The following is a 20,752-nucleotide window of genomic DNA, read 5'->3' on the forward strand; positions in this document are numbered from 1 at the left end:
AGGCCTTCAGTAAGGGGGCCTGGCTAAACCCAGGCTACATCCAGTTATGTCTTTGGAGTCTGCTCTGAAACAGGGATTATAGAAGCATAGAAAGGTTTGGTCTGGAAGGGACCTTCAGAGGTCATCTAGTCCAACCAGCCTGCAGTGAGCAGCAGAGACAACTGCAACTAGAGCAGGCTGCTCAGAGCTGTGTCCAATATAACCTGGAATGTTTCCAGGAGTGAGGTATTGACCTCCTCTCTAAGCAATCTGGGCCAGTGTTTTACCACCCTCAGTGTCAAAAACTTCTTCCTAATCTCTAGTCTAAATCTCCCTCTTCTATTTTCAAACCATCAGCCCTTGTCCTATCACAACAGGCCCTGCTAAGAAGTCTGTCACCAGACTTTCCTTTAAGTACTGAAAGGCCACTAGAAGGTCTCCCTGGAGCCTTCTCTTCTCCAGGCTGAACAACCCCAGCTCTCTCAGCCTGGCCTCACAGCAGAGGGCTTCCAGCCCTCCCATCATTGCTATGGTCTTGCTTTGGCCCCACTCCAGCAGGTCCATGTCTCCCCTGTGCTGAGAACTCCAGAGCTGGCCCCAGCACTGCAGGTGGGGGTCTCAGCAGAGTGGAGCAGAATCCCTGCCCTCGTCCTGCTGCCCACACTGCTGATCAGCCTAGGACACAGCTGGCTCTGGGCTGGGTGTGCACAGTGATAGCTCATATCCAACTTTTCTCCCCCCAGCACTTCCAAATCCACCTCTGCAGGGCTGCTTTCAGTGGGGATGGAGACCTACATGATCTCTTTGTGGTTAACTGCTCTGTGGTTGCTGGGCCCTGGCTCAGGACAGGAGCTTGAGCCTTGTCATGGGTACAATATTCTTCACAGTACTTGCAGAGCTGTGCCTCTTGCTGTGTGTGGGCAACCAAAGGCTCATCTGAGCTGCACCCAAGCCCTGGTCTGGCAGAAGGAGGAGGGGAGAAAGGAAAATTGCACTTGAAGTGTTTTGCAGGCTCTGTGCTAGGAGCATGAGAGGAGAGCACAGGAAACCAAGGAGGGTTCTTCACTGCAGTGAAGTGATTTCTCCCTGTCGCCCACTTGTCTGTAGGTGAGGACAAGTTTCACTGTGTTGTTCAGTTAAAGGGCACACTGCAGCCATGAGAAAGGTGACCAAGGGGAACTGGAGGACCAGCATTGCACACAGCCACTCTAAAGGTAAGTGCAGGCTCTAAAAAGCAGCACAAGTGTTTGTTGCCAGTAGCTTTCCTGCGCAGAGGCAAACCACGATCCTCTTCTGAAGCTGAATCATACCTGAGAGCAGGGAGCATTCTCTTCAGCAGTGTGAGCTCTGTCTTCCAGAGATAAAAGCAAACGAGACACCTCATATGCAGTTTCTGAGGGGGCATCTAATTGTGGTCTCCTCTTTCACCAGGAAGGACGATCAAAGTGACAGCTGCTGTTAACTCAGTGTGGGAAGTCCTTGTTTCCCAGCAGCCACAGGATGGCATCATCTCTTCATGCTAGTGCAGGGAAAAAACTTCCCAGAGGCCAAGCTGGCCTCTGAAAGGCCTTTTTGGGGTTAACCAGAGTCTGTGCTATAGCTTTAGGAGCTGGAACTGCTCAGGAAACGCAGTTTGTTTGCTTTAAGGAACTGGCTGTGCTGGTTTCAAGGCTCAGGCTGGTTGGGGCAGTCCCATAAATATTTCCTGTCCTCTTACTAGCCTGGAGTTGCTGCAGCACCCAGCTCTGCAACAGTGGTGCCACGGGGCTGAAGCAGATGCTCAAAACCTCTGCCTTGCCCTGAAATCACTTCCATTTCCCAGCCAGTGGGGTCTGCAAAAAGACGAGCAGCAGAATCTGAATTCCAGAGGGATTCTCTCTGCCTTGGCATTACTGTGTTGATGGGGACCTGTTGCTGGGCCCTAGGAGCCAGGATCTATCAGTTATGATAATCTGGGGTGCAGCACAGCAAGTGCTACTATGGGGGAGCCCAATAAAATGTTGCTATTGGAACAGAGCTGGTGGATTCTTCAACCACCTTCCCACTGTCCCTTCCAGGACCCTCAGGTACAGCACTCAGGTGCAATTTGGAGAGAGGACAGAAGTGTCTTGCTGCAGTGGGTACTTGGAAAGCAGCAGTGTCACCGTTGGTCACTACTTTAGGCTTTGGTGGCTGAATAAATAGAATAGTCAGAGTTCTCCCCTCCTAGTGGGGTTTCATGTGCCTATGGGGGCAGCTTTTGCACCTACTTAATTCTTGGACTGCTCCAGAATGCTCAACTTAACCTCATCCTCTGCCTGTTTGTAACTTGAGACCCAAGAACCTTCCTTTCCTCTGCAGACCATGACACATAAGGACACCTAGCCCTGAAGATGGTGTGCAGAGCTGCTGGCCAGAGAAGTAAAATGTGCACTGCTCACTCCTCCACAAAAAAATGTGACTTCTCTATTTCTAGCTGCTCAGTGCTGTGGTCCTTCAGAGCCTTAGCTCTATGGGCAGGGTGCAGCTTGGTGCATCATCCAGGTGAGCAGCTGATCTCTATTTTTTGCACTTGTGGTGCACAACATGGAAAGGTTCTTCCCAGCAGAACTGTACCTGCTTTATTACCTGCCCAGCACAGACATCTGCAAGCTGCACTGTGAAATCTGATTTGCCATTGGAATGGGCTGCCCAGGGAGGTGGTGGAGTCGCTGTCCCTGGAGGTGTTGAAGCCAAGCCTGGATGAGGCACTTAGTGCCATGGTCTGGTTGCTTGGCCAGGGCTGGGTGCTAGGTTGGCCTGGCTGAGCTTGGAGGTCTCTTCCAGCCTGGTTGATTTCTGTGATTTTATGAACAACAGGAGAGAGGGAAGGGGAACACACACCTTGATGTGTATAATTCACCAGAAGAATGCCTTAGCAGTAGAACTGTTACAAGTGAGATGATTGGCCAGGGCTGGGTGCTAGGTTGGACTGGATGAGCTTGGAGTTCTCTTCCAGCCTGGCTGATTCTATGAAAATCAGCTGGGGTTAACTAGCCCATGCTGCTGACCCTCTGCAAGGCAAAAAGGAAAACCAAACCTCTGCAAGGCAAAAAACCCTCTGCAGGGTGAAGAACTGCTTAGGAGCTCACCTCCTGCAGTGCACAACCACCCATTTGCTTCTTCCCATTATACTCTGCCTTGGGGAAAAGGCGCTGGGCTGTGTTCATTAACAAGGCAAGGCCATTAAAGTTGATTAGGCTAAGCTGTTTCTTTAAGGAAACGTCTGGGAGCCGCAGAGCTGGCTGCAGGCAGAGACTGCACAGCCTCTTCCCCGCTGAGCTGAGCCCTCCCATGTCTTATCTAGGGCCAGGACACAGATACAAGAAAGATTTCCCCAGGAAAATAAACACATGACTGAGAGCTAGAGGCATTTGTTTGCACTTAGAGAGTCATTTTATTTGGGGACTCAAAAAAAAACCAACCCCCAAACCCCAACAAACAACCCCCCCACCCCAAATCTTGCAAAATATTTGTTGTGGTTTGTTTGTTTGTTGTTTTATTCCCTCCCCTCTTGTTGCATGTTTAGGAAAAGGTTGGTCCTGAAATGGAGTTGTGGGGAGGCAGTGCAGAGGTGGCTGGAGAGCAGGGACTCAGGCAATGGAAGTTCTGGGCTATGCTTCTCCTGCTGCCCTATCAGCATGGGTGCTGCAGGGTCACCTCTGCCCTGCTGCCCTATCAGCATGGGTGCTGCAGGGTCACCTCTGCCCTATCGGCATGGGTGCTGCAGGGTCACCTCTGCCCTATCAGCATGGGTGCTGCAGGGTCTCCTCTGCCCTGCTGCCCTATCAGCATGGGTGCTGCAGGGTCACCTCTGCCCTGCTGCCCTATTAGCATGGGTGCTGCAGGGTCACCTCTGCCCTGCTGCCCTATCAGCATGGGTGCTGCAGGGTCACCTCTGCCCTGCTGCCCTATCAGCATGGGTGCTGCAGGGTCACCTCTGCCCTATCAGCATGGGTGCTGTAGGGTCACCTCTGCCCTGCTGCCCTATCAGCATGGGTGCTGCAGGGTCACCTCTGCCCTGCTGCCCTATCAGCATGGGTGCTGCAGGGTCACCTCTGCCCTATCAGCATGGGTGCTTTAGGGTCACCTCTGTCCTGCTGCCCTATCAGCATGGGTGCTGCAGGGTCACCTCTGTCCTGCTGCCCTATCAGCATGGGTGCTGCAGGGTCACCTCTGCCCTGCTGCCCTATCAGCATGGGTGCTGCAGGGTCACCTCTGCCCTGCTGCCCTATCAGCATGGGTGCTGCAGGGTCACCTCTGCCCTGCTGCCCTATTGGCATGGGTGCTGCAGGGCCACCTCTGCCCTGCTGCCCTATCAGCATGGGTGCTGTAGGGTCACCTCTGCCCTGCTGCCCTATTGGCATGGGTGCTGCAGGGTCACCTCTGCCCTGCTGCCCTATTAGCATGGGTGCTGCAGGGTCACCTCTGCCCTGCTGCCCTATCAGCATGGGTGCTGCAGGGTCACCTCTGCCCTGCTGCCCTATCAGCATGGGTGCTGCAGGGTCACCTCTGCCCTATCAGCATGGGTGCTGCAGGGTCACCTCTGCCCTGCTGCCCTATCAGCATGGGTGCTGCAGGGTCACCTCTGCCCTATCAGCATGGGTGCTTTAGGGTCACCTCTGTCCTGCTGCCCTATCAGCATGGGTGCTGCAGGGTCACCTCTGTCCTGCTGCCCTATCAGCATGGGTGCTGCAGGGTCACCTCTGTCCTGCTGCCCTATTGGCATGGGTGCTGTAGGGTCACCTCTGCCCTGCTGCACCTCAGGCTGTCACTCTCTTCTGCCTCACAAAGCAGTTGAGTGCCTGGTTTGGCCCAAACAGCAGCCCCCTGATCGAGTCAGCCTCTTGTTTTGTGGGGTGCTGAGGCTCAGACCCCTCACAGGTCAGATGGAGCAGGGCAGGGTTGTATCCTGATGGTGCTTAGCCCAGGGGGAGTCGGAATGATGAGTTTGGCAGGTTGTTGAAATACAGACCTGGCTCCAAGCTCCCCAAAGCCTGGAATGGAGATGTTTTATGTTGACACAACATGGGCATTGCCACTTCTGTGCTTCTTATAGGGGGTGGTTGCCCTCACCTGACATTTAAGTTGCTAACCCTTCTGGAGAAGGACCTTCTTGCAGGGAGCTATGCAATGCCTAAGAGCTCCACATCAAGGAGGCTGCACTCTGCTAGAGCCTGCTGCCTCCATGCCCCTGCTTGTTTGGGTGAGCCTCTGGCCTCCCACCATGCTTTCCTTTGCTCTCATGTTTGCTTTTTGAATCCTCTAGGCAGCACCACCTTGCCTCCAGGGCTTCTGATGCCTCTGGATTACAGCAGGAGGAGCACCTGTGTGGGCAGCTTTCCTGCCCACAGGAGCCAGCTGCTTTGCCCACCCGGTGAGTGTGGAGGCAGGGGGGATGGGAAAATCACCTGGATGGGGGAATGGAGGGAAGGGTGAAGAAATAATCCAAGGACAGTGCTGGTTCTCTGGGGTCTGAGAGGGAATGAGAGATTGTGACAGAGACAGAGGTTTTCCTGCATGTTTCTCTCCAGGATTAGGTGTGGTAAATAGGCTCTGGGGGAATGGAGCAGAGCTGGAGGTGGGGAGATTAAGACTGGCCGTGAGGAGGAAGTTGTTGAGCATGAGAGTGGTGAGAGGCTGGAATGGGTTGCCCAGGGAGGTGGTTGAGGCCCCATGGCTGGAGGTGTTTGAGGCCAGGCTGGCTGAGGCTGTGGCCAGGCTGCTCTAGGGTAGGGTGTCCCTAGGCATGGCAGGGGGCTTGGAACTGGCTGCTCCTTGTGGTCCCTCCCAACCCTGACTGATTCTAGGATTCTGAATCCTATTCTTTTATAGCATTATATATTGCTTCCTGTTTTGGAGAAGGGATTCACTTATTTTAATGCTAACAAAGCAAAGTGGAAAACAAGGCACATATGGGGTCAATTTAAAGGCCTGTGTAGGAAGGCTGGCCTCCTGGCTGTTACCAGCACAGCTGCACAGAGCCAAGCCCCATGACGTGATGTTAACATCACCACCCTGACTCAGCCAGAACAGGCTGTGCTGGGACTGGGTGGCACAAGTGGCTGCTTCTAACTGGCAGCTTTGCCTTCTGCCAAAGTGTGGCCCAGCTGCCAGGAAAAGGCAGCATCACCCTCATCTGGGCTGGAAGCAGTTATGCCCAGCAGCTCCACCTAGGCTGGCCTGTGCTGGTTTGGCTACTCGTTCCCCAGATGTCTGCCTCTGGCTGGTAGCTCCAATGTGCTCCAGCAGCTGAAGGACTGGAGGAAAAGAGGAGGAAAGCACCCAGTGTAGAGACACAGGCAAAAACCCAGATGGCATGGGGCTTGTCACCACATGCTTAAGTCCCTTGCTAGCAAAACAAGCTGGAGGCATCAGAGTTTGGTGGTACAGAGAGCTCTGCAGGAGGAAGGCTGTGCATGCAGGCCTCAGGGCAGCAGAGAGCCAAACCCAGAGCAGGGTGAGAGCTGTGTGTGGCCTTGCTAGCTGCTGTGGCCAGCTGAGCCATCATGTGTCTGATGAAGACGAGGCTTGGGAAAGGTGCAGGGTTGAGCTGCACGACGTATCCCTGGGCAAGGGATGTGTGAGCTTTGCTCCCCTCTGCTCCTTTCCAGCCGTACCGAAGCCCTCCGAGTGGCATACAGAGCTGCCCACATGGCATCAGCTGGCAGTGGCATGTGCTGGTGGGTCTGTGTGTCAAAGGCATGGCACAAGGGAGAAGGGATGCCTGAGTGTGCCAGGGAAGCGTGCCTGCTGCTTCAATACTGCTTCGGTGCGCCTAGCCCCCGGAGAGGGCTTTTGGTCCTGCTCTTCTTCAGTAGTCATTCAATAAATAACTCTAATGCCCACAGCTAAGCCTTTGTACAGCCTCAGCTTGTGTTCCTGCTCTTGCAGCAGCATGGTGGGCTCTCTAGCAGTGAGTCTGTAGAAAACAGTCTTTCAAGGAGGCATTTTTAAGTGCTGGTGCAAAAGGGCTGGACTTGCAGCATCCTCTCTCCTCCCTGCCTCTAGCCTGGCTGGCAACGCATCCTTCTGCTTTGCTGCCACAGAGGAGTGTCTTGAGGTCTCTAAGGTTGAGCTGAGGGTATCTGGCTTCAGATGCTCTCAGTTGCCTTCGGTTTGGTGGCACATCTTAGAGCTGTGAGGTAAGTCTTAACTAGGCTTGCTTTGCATTTCCAGCGTGAGCTGGGTTTGGACAGAGCCCAGACAAGCCAGCTGTGCCAGCTCCGTGGCAGGGCAAGGGAAGGAAGTGTGCTCCTGTGCTTGCTTTGCGTGCAGCTGTTATGTTCGTGCAGGGGGAGCATGCAGACAGCTCAGCCTTGGAGTGCACATGGTCCTGCGTGCCCTTGTCTGTGCCGTGGTGCCTGTGCTTGCAGGTGGGTGCAGAGGGAGACCCTTGCACCCAGTCTGCTGCCTGCCAGCCCAGTATGTGTGCTTGTACTTGTGGTGGGAGGTAGGTGACAGCCTGGTGGCAGGTCACCCTCGTGTGCTCAGCAGGGCACGTGTCTGCATGCACACCTGTCCTTAGGAGGGCTTTCTGCCCTTAGCTGTGCTGTCCTGGTGGGGGAGAGGGGGCTTGAATAAGCCTGTGCCTGGCTGCCTTGCTCTCTGCCAGCCCTTCAATGTGCTGGTTAGTTGCTGGGCTCAGCTGCATTAGGAAGTCACCACCAAGTGGCACCGAGTTTGGCATCTCCTCGCCCTAGCTGGAAGAACAGGTGGCACCTCAGAGGGAATGCTCTGGATACTCTCCTGTCTGCTAGATAGGCAAGGAGGGTCTCTTGTCCAGCAAAAGCAGCTTGGGCTGAGCAGAGATCCACAGGTCCTCTTCATCCTTCTTCTTCTTCTTCTTTTTCTTCTTGTTCCTTTCTGCGTGCAGCTGCCCGTTGCTGTTGGGGCCACCTTTCTTTCTTCTTTCTCTCCTCCTGCTGCAAAAGCAGCAGTGGCAACAGATGAAAATGAAGGCAATGAGGACAACAAAGGGCAGGCCCAAAAGCACAGCCAGGCAGACGGTGTTGAAGATGCCCTCTTCATGCTTGGTACGGATGAGTTCCAAGATGGAGTTAAAGAAAGAGCTGATCTTCTGCTCCATGTTGGTTCCTGGGCAAGCTGCCTGTGTTGCTCCCTCTGCAGCTCCTGTATCCTGGGATACGTTCAGCTGCTGCAAAAGCAGCTAGTGGCCTCCACAAGAGTCCTTGGATGGTGCCTGCAGAGAGAGGAAAACACAAAGCATCAGGTGTCTGCTCCCTCAGTTATACTCTATGGGGAGTGCCAACATAAAGCTTCAGCAGAGTGAGAGATCATAGAATCAGGCAGGATTGGAAGGGACCACAAGGATCAGCCAGTTCCAACCTCCCTGCCATGGGGAGGGACACCCTACCCTAGATCAGGCTGCCCACAGCCTCAGCCAGCCTGGCCTTAAACACCAGATCTCCTGCCTTGGAGGGGTCTGTGATCACAGGGGCCAGGCCATATATCCCCATCTGAGAAACACAACCTACCAACCTGGGCTTCCTTCTCAGCGGTGGGGATGGGTGAGGAGAACTTTAGACAGCCCTACTTGCCTTGGCACTTGGCCAAGCACCAATCCTACCACCCTGGGCATTCATCTTAAACCTCACCTGGCAGTAATGGCATGCAGCTCTCATTAGCTCTTTGTGGGGCTTCTTTCTTAGCAGAGGAAACATTGTCTGCAGGAGAAGCTTTCCTGTCCAGAGATGGGCATGCATGATCCAGGCAAAGGACCACCCAAGAGTGATATTGCTGCTCTCAGGGGTGGGATTCAACATGTCACTGGTCTCTCCTTACCCCTGATCCACCTGGAGACCAGGTCTCTGGTTTGGACAGACCATTTTGCATGGTCTGTGGTTTGGGATGGGCACTGCCCTCCATTTAGACATTGCAGAGGCAAGGTGTGCCTGTCCTGGGCACTACACTGGGGTCTGCTCCTGCTGTGCTGGCACTCAGGTCATCACCAGCAGTTTTGGCACGGGGAGGGGGTGTAGCTAAACCACCTGGATTTCTGATGGGGAGAGTGGTCAGTGGGACTTGCAGGTAGTGTTCAGGTGGGTGGACCCTGTCAAGCAGCCCTGCACTCACAGATGTCTCTGTGTACTCAGGGTTGGCTGCAAAGGCAGCAGCAGCGGAGGGTGAGGTTGGCTGGGGATGAACAAGCGGCTGCAGTGCCTCACCTGGGAATTGCTCCAAGGGTTTGGGTTGGGCTGAGGAGCATTTTTGTAGCCTGATGTAAGGTTTTCCTCTCCCTCAGGGAGGCAAAGGTGCTGCTGAGTGGCAGGGCTCTCGGGGAAGCCCTCCTTCAGGGACAGGGAGCTGCTGCCTCTGCTCAGAGCTTTCCTCTTCCCCTGAGGCCAGGCAAAGCTCCTGGAGGTTTTGAGCAGGGCTGGGGACCTTTGTGCTATGAGTCTGCAGATCTGCTTCAACCTGAGGGTCACTAAATTATGGGTTGTGCAGATGAAGAGCTTACAGGGCCAATATCAGACTCTAATAGCATATTTCACTCTTGCTCAGCATTTTGCATCCATGCCTTTGCCAGCCTTTGGGATTCAAACCCCACAGCCCCTTGAGGGAATGCTGTACCCACCATGTGCACAGGAGGGGAAACTGAGGCACAGTAAGGGGAAAAGCCAATGCTCCTAAATAACAAAAACTTCAGAAGTATGGCCTGAACTCCAAAGTGTCCCACAGGGCTTGCTCCACTTGTCCCCTGCTCACAGACTCCTTGGCTCTCACTCTGGCAGCTCTAGGGAGGAAAGGGAAGGGGACCCAGGCTGGTTTAGCTAAAGCCTCCTTGTCTGTAGTCTGCTTTGAATGGCATTTATGGCTGTTGTGACATCTGCTACAGGATAGAATCATAGAATCAACCAGGTTGGAAGAGACCTCCAAGCTCAGCCAGTCCAACCTAGCACCCAGCCCTAGCCAGTCAACTAGACCATGGCACTAAGTGCCTCAGCCAGGCTTGGCTTCAACACCTCCAGGCACAGAGACTCCACCACCTCCCTGGGCAGCCCATTCCAATGCCAATCACTCTCTCTGCCAACAACTTCCTCCTAACATCCAGCCTAGACCTCCCTGGCACAACTTGAGACTGTGTCCTCTTGTTCTGTTGCTGCTTGCCTGGCAGAAGAGACCAACCCCACCTGGCTACAGCCTCCCTTCAGGGAGTTGCAGACAGCAATGAGGTCTGCCCTGAGCCTCCTCTTCTGCAGGCTGCACACCCCCAGCTCCCTCAGCCTCTCTTCATAGAGCTGTGTTCCACTTCACCCAGCTGGCACAACTGCAGGTCCTCCCAGCTCACTTTGCATTTACACATGGCCTCCTAAGTGACAGCAAAGTCCTACCCAATCCTAGCCATAGCCTTTGTCCTGCTGCTGAGGCAGGAGCTGGGGCACAGCCTTCAGAAACACCATCCTGGGACAAGGTTGTTCCACGAGCTGACCCTGGATGCTGGCTTTTGGGCCCAGCTGGCAGGAGATGAATCACAGAATGGGAGGAGTTGGAAGGGACCTCTGAAAAGCATTGAGAATCTCTCAGCACTGATACTGAGCTCTCAGTCTAGAGCTCATCTCCTGTTAAAAAGTACTGGGTTATCCTCCCTGCCCCTTACAGAGACTGACTGCCCATGGCAGGGGGGTTGGAACTGGATGATCCTTGTGGTCCCTTCCAACCCTGACTGGATTCTATGAGTCTAAGTTCATTGCTTTCATCTTCACAAGAGTGCAGCTGGGCTGGCCCCAATTAGCTGGTGGTTGCTCTTTTGAATGGGGGGAAATGTGATGAAAATGGATGCAGGAATTTCTGTGAGTCCTGTTCTGAAAAACCCTCCTTTGAGATTTCTCCAAAGGAAAGACAGAGCCCTGAGAAGTGGTGGGGACTTTGATGTCTGCAGCTGATGTTTTACTGCTAGAGTTTTGGCCAGTCTGCTGCATCTTCCAGTTTCTGATTGTTAGAAGTGGAATTAAAAACACTATGGTGGGTATTTCTGGAGGTAGGCAAGCAGGAGTGTGGGGATACCAAACATGCTGTGACATGCTGACAGACACCAAGCTGTGTGGTGCAGCAGCCAGGCTGGAGGGCAGGGATCTATCCAGAGGGACCTGGACAGGCTGCAGAGGTGGGCACAAGCCAACCTCAGGAGGGTCAGCAAGACCAAGTGTGAGGTCCTGCAGCTGGGTGGAGGCAATGCCAAGCACAAATCCAGGCTGGGCAGTGAGTGGCTGGAGAGCAGCCCTGAGGAGAGGGACTTGGGGGTGCTGCTGGAGGAGAAGCTCACCAGGAGCCAGCAGTGTGCACTTGCAGCCCAGAGAGCCAAGCAGAGCCTGGGCTGCAGCAGCAGAAGTGTGGCCAGCAGGGACAGGGAGGGGATTCTCCTCCTCTGCTCTGCTCTGCTGGGACCCCACCTGCAGTACTGCATCCAGTTCTGGAGCCTCTATTCTAAAGAGGGATGTGGAGATGCTGGAGTGTGTCCAGAGCAGGGCCAGGAGGATGCTCAGAGGCTGCAGCAGCTCTGCTGTGAGCACAGACTGAAAGAGTTGGGGCTGTGCAGGCTGCAGAAGAGGAGGCTCCCAGGTGTCCTTCTTGTGGCCTTGTAGGGTCTGAAGGGGGCTACAAAAAAGCTGGGGAGGGACTTTTGAGGCTTTCAAGGAGTGCCAGGACTGGGGGGAATGGAGCAAAGCTGGAGATGGAGAGAGTCAGCCTGGAGGTGAGGAGGAAGTTGTTGAGCCTGAGAGTGGTGAGAGGCTGGAATGGGTTGCCCAGGGAGGTGGTTGAGGCCCCATGGCTGGAGGTGTTTCAGGCCAGGCTGGCTGAGGCTGTGTGCAGCCTGCTCTAGGGTAGGGTGTCCCTGGGCATGGCAGGGGGGTTGGAACTGGCTGCTCCTTGTGGTCCCTTCCAACTCTGACTGATCCTGTGATTCTATGCATCTGGAGGGCCCTGTGAGAGGCAGAAAAGCTTTTCCCACCCACCCCTGCTGCCTAGCAGCTTTCCAGTTTCAAGAAACCAGCTGCCCCCTTGCATTGCCTCATTCCTCTGTTCCACAGAAGGAATTATCACTTCTGTCCTCACCTGAGGCTACCACCAATGGCTTGGAGACCAAAATCCTATCCATTGTCTTCTTGCCCTCCGCCCAGAGCTGGCAGCGAGCATTGCAGCCCTTCTTTTGCTCACACAAGAGGTAAGTGAGGGCTGGCTCTGTGCTGGTCTCTGCCATCTGCTGCCCACAAGCATGACAAGCAAAGGGGAAAGTGAAGAGAGCTGCTGCTTAAAACATCTTCCTTCCCCAACCTTCATCCTCCTAGAGGCTGCTTTATTTTGGGGAGGGGCGGGAAGAAGCTGCAGTAAAGGTTAAACCACAACACAGATAAGCAGAGTAGCTTTTCCCCCCCCCAGCCTGAATCCTCTGTGTGAGGCAGGTTTGTCCTTTATCCATAAGTCTCCTGCCAGCTCAGTCTCCAGGCAGGAACACTGGATGCTGCCTATGCTACACTTCACTCCAAAAAAGAACTGAAACCAACTCCCCAACAACAACAACAAAAACCAACCTCAAACCAACCACCTTAATGTCAGACAAAACAGGATGTACAGTTTTATTCCTGCACTGAGCTGCTTTCTATTTACTGCCTCTTGACTTCTGGCTGGGGGGAGGGAGGGTTGGAACTTCCTTTTAAACTCATAATTGTTTGCAGAGTTGGGGGGGGGGGGGGAGGAAAAAAAAACGAAGAAGAAAGTTTAAAGGAGGAAAAAAAAAAAGCAGAGCCCTTTGAAATGCTTCCAGTTTACAACCCAGAGCTGGCTCTGCTGCAGAGGCCAGCACTGCTTGTTCCTGGGAAGCACCCAGCCCTGAGCAAACCCAGAGCAGCAGGGATGGGGCTGAGCATCCTTTTGCAAAGGGAAAGCAGAGGTACCTGCCATCACCACCCTGAGCAAGCAGCCCCAAAATCCCAGGGCCACCTTTCAGCACAGCTGTGCAGCTGCTTTTCAAATGGCTTTTCTGTTGGGGGGGTGTGTATTGCCTTTTTGTGTTGGAGCTGAAGAGATGTCTGTCTGCTAAATAAAGGAGTTCTTCAGCTTAATGCTGGCAAAAAAAAAAGAGATGGGAGGGGAAAGCAGCAGAACTGATGCCTTTTGAGCCACCAGCTCCAAAGGCAGGGGGTTACCCGAGGCCACCCATGCCCAGCTGAAAGCCTGTGCATGTGGCAAGGAGCTGCACTGAGGAAGACTCCAGGGTGGTGTTCGTTTTGGTATGACAGTGACACCTCACAGTATGTTAGGGATTGGAAGGGACCCAAGGAGATCAAGTCCAACCCCCCTGCCACAGCAGGACCACACAATCTAGCACAGATCACAGAGGAACACATCCAGACAGGCCTTGGAAGTCTCCAGAGGAGGAGACTCCACAGCCCCCCTGGGGAGCCTGTGTCAGTGCTCTGGGACCCTTACAGGAAAGAAGTTCCCCCTTGTGTTGAGCTGAAACCTCTTCTGCTGCAGCACATCTCGTAGAGAGGGGACAAATGGGGGGAACTGTGGCAGGGTCCACTATGAGCAGCCTTTCCACTACCTGATGGAGGCCTAGAAGAAAGCTGGGAGAGGACTTTTTACAAGGGCTTGTTGTGACAGGATGAGAGGGAATGGATTGAAGCTTGAGGAGGGCAGATTTAGACTGGAAATCAGGAAGAAATTCTATGTGGTGAGACGCTGGCACAGGTTGCCCAGGGAGGCTGTGGACTCCCCATCCCTGGAGGTGTTCAAGGCCACGTTGGATGAGCAACCTGGTCTAGTGGAAGGTGTCTGTGCCCACGGCAAGGGGGTTGGAAGTGGATGATTTTTAAGGTCCCTTCCAACCCAACCCATTCTATGAATCTGTGGGTGTGAACTGGATGCCCAACACACCTGGAGCTGCAGGTGGAAGATGGGCTGGGTCTTTTTGGGTTAAGATATGGGACACACAAAAAAAACCCAAACCCAAACCAGGGAGACAGGGCAGAGCCTTGGGGAGGGCTGCTAAAATGCTGTGCTAAATGAGCTCTTTGTTTTTCGGGTAGTTGGTGCTGGCAGCGGGACAGGTGAAAGCCGGCATGGGAAGCGGCTCCGAAGTCCTGCAGCCAGGGATGGACGGCAGCTCTGCCTGCCTTGTGTAAGTCTTGATTGAAGCTGGGCTCTTTAACCCACGCCGGCTCTGAAGGAGACGGCGTTTTCAGGGGCGGGGAGCATCTGCCACTCCTGCGGAGCTAAGGCAGCCGTGGGTGGAAAACACGCTCCTTGGGAGGGCCAGCCTGGGATGGCACCGCAAGCCACCGGCGGGCACAGCTTGCCTGCGTGAGCTGGAGGGATAAAGGCTGCCAGCCGGAGCACGGGGAAATCAAAACAGAGGGGTTGCCTTGGCAGTGCTGGGCTTGCCACATCCTGTGCGCTGCAGAGCCGCTGCAGCTCCGGGGGATGGAGGGCGAGTGTGCAGGAAGGTTGCAGTTCGTTGCAAACAGGGGGCAAAGGGCTGGGTACTGCTATGCTGGGTCACTGTGGCAGAGGGGAGAGAGCTGGAGGCGGTTTAGGACCTGATTTTGCAAGTTAAGGACCTCAGGCTCAACTCTCAACGGGCTCTCAGGACTGTGTGAGTCCCCTCCAGCCTAACAAGGCTCTGGATCAGACAGGAGAAGGACCACCCTAAAGTGCCTCTTCCTGCAATCATGTTGAGAGCAGAAGCAGCTCTAGGGAGCTGCCCACGATCTGTGGGGTTTGCCCCCCAGTACTTCTAGGTGATTTGAACACAGCCCACACGCAGTGTCCAGCTGCATCCCAGGACTTGCAGAGGTGACACAAAAGCATCCGACCTTCAGCCACTCCCATTTCCTTGGTGTGGTCCTGTTTCTGGTGAGTCCTGGGCTTGTGCAGTTGAGGCTAAGTGGTGTGGAGCAGGAACCACAGCACTGCACTCAACCATTTCCTTCTGTTAGTGGCCTGACATCAGCTTCATACCCACTTCCCACCACCAGCCATGAGCCAGGCTAGGAGAGGCCAGCACCTCTGTCAGATCCTGCAAGCTCCCCAGCATGGCCAACACCTCTGTCAGATCCTGCAAGCTCCCCAGCATGGCCAACTCCTCTGTCAGATCCTGCAAGCTCCCCAGCATGGCCAACACCTCTGTCTGATCCTGCAAGCTCCTCAGCATGGCCAACACCTCTGTCAGATCCTGCAAGCTCCCCAGCATGGCCAACACCTCTGTCAGATCCTGCAAGCTCCCCAGCATGGCCAACACCTCTGTCTGATCCTGCAAGCTCCCCAGCATGGCCAACACCTCTGTCAGATCCTGCAAGCTCCCCAGCATGGCCAACACCTCTGTCTGATCCTGCAAGCTCCCCAGCATGGCCAACACCTCTGTCAGATCCTGCAAGCTCCCCAGCATGGCCAACTCCTCTGCCAGATCCTGCAAGCTCCCCAGCATGGCCAACACCTCTGCCAGATCCTGCAAGCTCCCCAGCATGGCCAACACCTCTGTCAGATCCTGCAAGCTCCCCAGCAGGGTAACCAGCAGAGAGGCAGCTACGTGCACATCTATCTTCCTGTTTCCACCTGCAGGCTTAGAGGAAAGCTGGATGAAATCCGACCCTGAGTAGGAGCAGTTTCCTCAGCCGGGACGGCACATTGCCGCTCTGGAAACGGTGAATAAGAAAAGCCTTTTGCCGTCGGTCTCTCGGAACTCACAGCAGGCTCCAGAGACCTTCCTCAGACGCTACAAAACAAACACCGAAAGCCACCATCCTGCGAGCAAAAAACCAACCAAAGCCTCGGCTTATTCCCACCACCATCGAACCTCCCAGCGCGGAGATGCTTTCCTCCCCTAAAGACAGCGACCTGGAAAACTACCGACAGCAGCATTGGCTCAGAGGGTTAAAGTGAAACTATGTCGCAAGCTGCTGCCTGGAGCCCGCTCCTCGCTCCCTGCCCGCACACGCGTGGCTGCCAGCGGCCCGGGCATCGCGGCAGCTCCCGGCCGAAGGACCGCTTCTGCCTTGAGAGGAGCACTGCTGTCACCCCTGACGGCGCCGGCAGCCAGCTCAGCTCCCCTCCAAACCATGGCACAGGCAGCACCGGGCAGCCTCACTCAGCCCACCCTGGCGTGGGTCCCGGGTGGTTTAGGGCCCTGGAATGGATCACTGGCAGCTTAGGTCCCTGGGGTGGATTCCTGGCAGTTTAGGTCCCTGGGGTGGACCATGGGTACTTCAGGTCCCTGGGGTGGATCAGGGGCAGTTTAGGTCCCTGGGGTGGATCAGGGGCAGTTTAGGTCCCTGGGGTGGATCACTGGCAGCTTAGGTCCCTGGGGTGGATCCCTGGCAGCTTAGGTCCCTGGGGTGGATCCCTGGCAGTTTAGGTCCCTGGGGTGGACCATGGGTACTTCAGGTCCCTGGGGTGGACCATGGGTACTTCAGGTCCCTGGGGTGGATCAGGGGCAGTTTAGGTCCCTGGGGTGGATCAGGGGCAGTTTAGGTCCCTGGGGTGGACCAGGGGCAGTTTAGGTCCCTGGGGTGGACCATGGGTACTTCAGGTCCCTGGGGTGGATCAGGGGCACCCAAGGAGGGTGAGGTTGCTGCAGGCCAACCTGGGCAAGCCCTGCGGCTCTCCAGGGGCCAGGTAACAGCAGAAGCCGTTGGTGCAGCCTTACTTCTTCTAGCTTCCACCATCCCAAATCCCTGGCGCTGGGCAGGTCACCTTCTGACAGATGCTCCCTGAGAGCTTCTTGCGCTTCATCAATCGCTTCCCAACTGCCGCTGCCCCCAGCCAAGGCACTGCCAGCACCTGCCCCAGGGGCCGCGCCTCGGTCCCACCACGCCTGCCGAAGCCCCTGCCCCGGCGCCGGGGCCGGGCAGAAGATGATGTGACCTTAAAACCACGAGGAAAGCCCCGGAGTTTGGGAAGCACAGAGCCAAAGAGGGCAGCCGGTGGCGAGCAAGACCCCCTCCCAGCCCCTCCGGCCAGCTTACCTCGGCCGCCGTGGCTCGTCCTGCCGCCACCCCTCCGGAGGCTGCGGCGGCCGGAGGAAGTGAGCCGCCCCGGCCGCCTGCCTCCGCCCCCGGCCCGGCCCCGCCGCCCTCCCGCCCGGCCCGGCCCGGCCCCACCTGCGCCGGCCGCCGGCCCCAGCCCGCCCGTGTGACACCTCCTGCCCCGTCCCTTCCCCCCTCCCCATGCCGGTAACGGGGCCGGGCGGGGGCGTCTCGGCGCTTCGGCGGCCGCGGGGTCCCGGGCGCGGCCAGCCCCGGGCGCTCGGGAGGGGCTGGCCCAGTTGGAGTTGTTTAGTCTAGAGGAGAGGTATGGGGAAGAACAAACCGCTCCTGAAAGCTGCCCAAGACTTAAGGGAAGAGGGAGACTATCGGGTGTGCTCCCTGGCTGGGAAGGAGACTCGGGTTTGGTGCAGCAGAGATGTCCCCCAAAGCTGGTTTTTTGGGGGGGTGTAGCTGCAATAGGGGCTCGCAGGGGCAGCGATTACTGCTCCTCCTGCTGGGAGGTTGGTGAGGACGGGGGAGACCTCCGTCTCACGAAACGCAAGGGCAGGACTGTCACCCTGCACCCCAGCCCTTGCTTTGTCCCTGGAAAGGGGACCCTGCAGCAGAGTCGGAGGTGAGAGAGCATCCCCCGGGAAGGCACATCCCCGAGGCTGCTCTCTGCCGTGCTGGGCACCCACGGAGGAGATGTGTGACCAGATCGTGCAGGGGTTTGACATTGTCAAGCCTTGATTTCAGTTCAGTTTGGTCACCCCTCCTCCCCCAGCTCCCCTTAATTTTCACTTGCTGCTTTCTCTCCATCATATTTCTGTTTTTATCTCCCCACGAGAAGGAATCACCAGATCTTGACTGCTTTCCAGCCCAGGGCTGAGTGGGCTCTGTACAACGTTGAGATGCTGTTGCCTTGGGCAAGCTGCAGCTAGAAGAATGTGCTGGAATTTTCCTGGCCATCTCCAGTCCTTTCAGCTTGCAAACTCCCCATGCTCACCCTTCTCGCTCTCCTTCGTGTTCTGGAACCAGCAGCTTTGCTGTTCCACTTCAGCCTTGGTGCTGACTCATTGAGCTGGGGTAGCCAAGGCTCCCTGCCCCTTTGAGGCTGCTGGAAAACAGTCTCCTGTTGCCAGTTCCATGGCCTGGCAGTGCCAGGAGCAAAGCTGCAATAGGATATAAGGATGGAAAGGTGGAGGGATGGAGGCAAGCTGCCTGCCAGCCTCAGCTGACTCCACTGCTCTCTCTTCTGCTGCCTTCAGCCTCTCACTCAGGACAGAGGGATGAGAGACCCCAGGGAATGCATGTTGCAGGCTACAGACCTTCTTGTGGCCTTTCAGTACCTGAGAGGGGCCTGCAGAAAAAGCTGGGGAGGGACTTTTTAGGCTGTCAGGGAGTGACAGGACTGGGGGGAATGGAGCAAAGCTGGAGGTGGGGAGATTCAGGCTGGAGGTGAGGAGGAAGTTGTTGAGCAGGAGAGTGGTGAGAGGCTGGAATGGGTTGCCCAGGGAGGTGGTTGAGGCCCCATGGCTGGAGGTGTTTAAGGCCAGGCTGGCTGAGGCTGTGGGCAGGCTGCTCTAGGGTAGGGTGTCCCTGGGCATGGCAGGGGGCTGGAACTGGCTGCTCCTTGTGGTCCCTTCCAACCCTGCCTGATTCTCTGATTCGAATGCCTCTCAGTAGCCTTTGCCAAGGCGTTTATTTGCTGTGGGAAGTACCAAACCCTTTTAAGCTGAAGATATGCTGCTTGTCAATGCCAGAACATTTCCCCTTGGTTTTATGTTACAGGATGGAGATCCTGAGCCTTTGCACCCTGTATGTGGCTCACCCTGTCCCATCTCATCCCATGCTGGCTCACCCTTTCCCAGCTTACCGCATCCTGCCTCTCCCTGTCTCATCCATGCTTCTCACCTTACCACAGCTTGGCTTATCCCATCCTGACTCTTCCCCCTTTCTGAGCTGCAGCAGGCCCCTTGTTTGCAAGTACCAAGTGCCCCTACGAAGCCATCTTTCCCAGAGCATGCAGAAGAAGCCATCTAGGTGCTGGCAGTCGCCTGGGGTGTCCTGGGGGACATCTGGCCATTCCATAGCATCAGATCATCCTCTGACACCACCCTGATGGGATTTCCTGGATGTATTAGAGGGCTCCAAGGGCATGAGTGGCTGGAGGTGCTGGGCTTGGGGGACCCACCCCAAGGGTGGAGTGGGGTGAAAGCTCTGTCTGTCCCCCGCAGCACTGCTGCCGTGGTGACTGGGAGGTTTGCTTTGTTCCCTGGGCAAACAGCCTTACTGGGGCTCTGCTGGCTTCTCTCTCATTTAATTTGGCTGAGGTCTTGTTGAGGGAGGAGCTACCAGTCTGGGCACCTTCCCCAGCTGTTTGGGGACCTCTCTGAGCACAGTACTTCAACACCCACTTGGCTTCAGGCAGGACAAAATGGTGGAGCTGGTGGGCAGTGATCACAGCCTCACAGGATGTTAGGGGTTGGAAGGGACCCAAGGAGATCATGGAAAGGCCTTGAAAGGCTCCAGAGAAGGAGACTCCACAGCCCCCCTGGGGAGCCTGTGTCAGTGCTCTGGGACCCTTACAGGAAAGAAGTTCCCCCTTGTGTTGAGCTGGAACCTCCTGTGCTGCAGCTTACACCCATTGCTCCTTGTCCTGTCCCAGGGAGCAGTGAGCAGAGCCTGTCCCCACCTCCTGAGCAGCACTCAGGTGTTTATAAACATTGATTAAATCCCCTCTCAGTCTTCTCTTCTCCAGACTAAGCAGCCTCAGGTCCCTCAGCCTCTCCTCATAAGCCATGCCCTCCAGTCCCCTCATCATCCTCATAGCCCTCTGCTGGACCCTCTCCAGCAGATCCCTGTCCCTCTTCAACTGGAGAGCCCAAAACTGAAGGCAATATTCAAGCTGAGGTCTCAGCAGGGCAGAGTAGAGGGGCAGGAAACCTCCCTTGATCTGCTGGACACACTCTTCCTAATACACCTCAGGATCCCGTTGTCCTTCTGGGCCATGAGGGCACATCAGTGACATCTCTGACCTCAGCATTTAAACCTCTCTTGATCACAGAATCATAGAATTGTTTTGGCTAAAAAACACCTCAGATATCATCGAATCCAAGTCTCAATTTAACACCACCAAGGCCATTAAACCATGTCCCGAAATGCCACGTCCATACATTTTGTGGCTGCTGCTACCTGTAGAGTCTTGAGGCCATCAAGTTTAGTAATACCATTAAACCAAGATGGGAAGCATCAGAGGGACTTTAAAAAGCCCTTAGAATTCATGCAGGAATATAGGAATGAAATCAGTCAGACCATGGTACTGCCTAGCCCAGCATCCTCTTCCATGCTGTGGTCCATAGGAGATACTTTGAAAGCATCTAATTGCCGTCTGACACTGGACCATGTGGATACTTCCTGCAGCAAGGAGTTCCTTGGCTCCTTCACACGTGGCATGAAAAATAGAAGCACATTTAGGAGGGGGTTTGAACTTGCCATCTCCTAGTTTTGTTTGGCATGCAGTGGATGTGGGCTCCAAGGGATTGTTCTTTGTTTCTCAGAAACTTTAATGGGTGAGAGGAAGCAGTGACTCAGTTGCTGATGAGTCACTGCTGCTCCAGATTACTGCTTGCTGCTGCTGCTCCTCAAGCACAGGAACCACCTAAACCTAGGGAGGCTGCAGCCAGGTGGGGGTTGATCTCTTCTGCTAAGCAACCAGCAACACAACAAGGGGACACAGTCTCAAGCTGTGCCAGGGGAGGTCTAGG

General features: G+C 55.4%; 1 protein-coding gene across 1 annotated transcript; it reads right to left on the reverse strand.

Moving 5' to 3' along the window:
- Positions 1–4,598: 4,598 nt before the first annotated feature.
- On the reverse strand, positions 4,599–17,069 carry KIAA0040 (KIAA0040 ortholog). Its single transcript, XM_064148117.1, has 2 exons — positions 16,986–17,069; positions 4,599–8,200 (listed from the first exon to the last, which is right to left on the reverse strand). The coding sequence occupies exon 2, from the start codon at positions 8,084–8,086 to the stop codon at positions 7,754–7,756; it is 333 nt and encodes a 110-aa protein (XP_064004187.1). The 5' UTR covers positions 8,087–8,200; positions 16,986–17,069; the 3' UTR covers positions 4,599–7,753.
- Between the last annotated feature and the right edge of the window lie 3,683 nt (positions 17,070–20,752).

This window comes from Pogoniulus pusillus, chromosome 8, assembly GCF_015220805.1.
Source record: "Pogoniulus pusillus isolate bPogPus1 chromosome 8, bPogPus1.pri, whole genome shotgun sequence".
Taxonomy (NCBI): Eukaryota; Metazoa; Chordata; class Aves; order Piciformes; family Lybiidae; genus Pogoniulus; species Pogoniulus pusillus.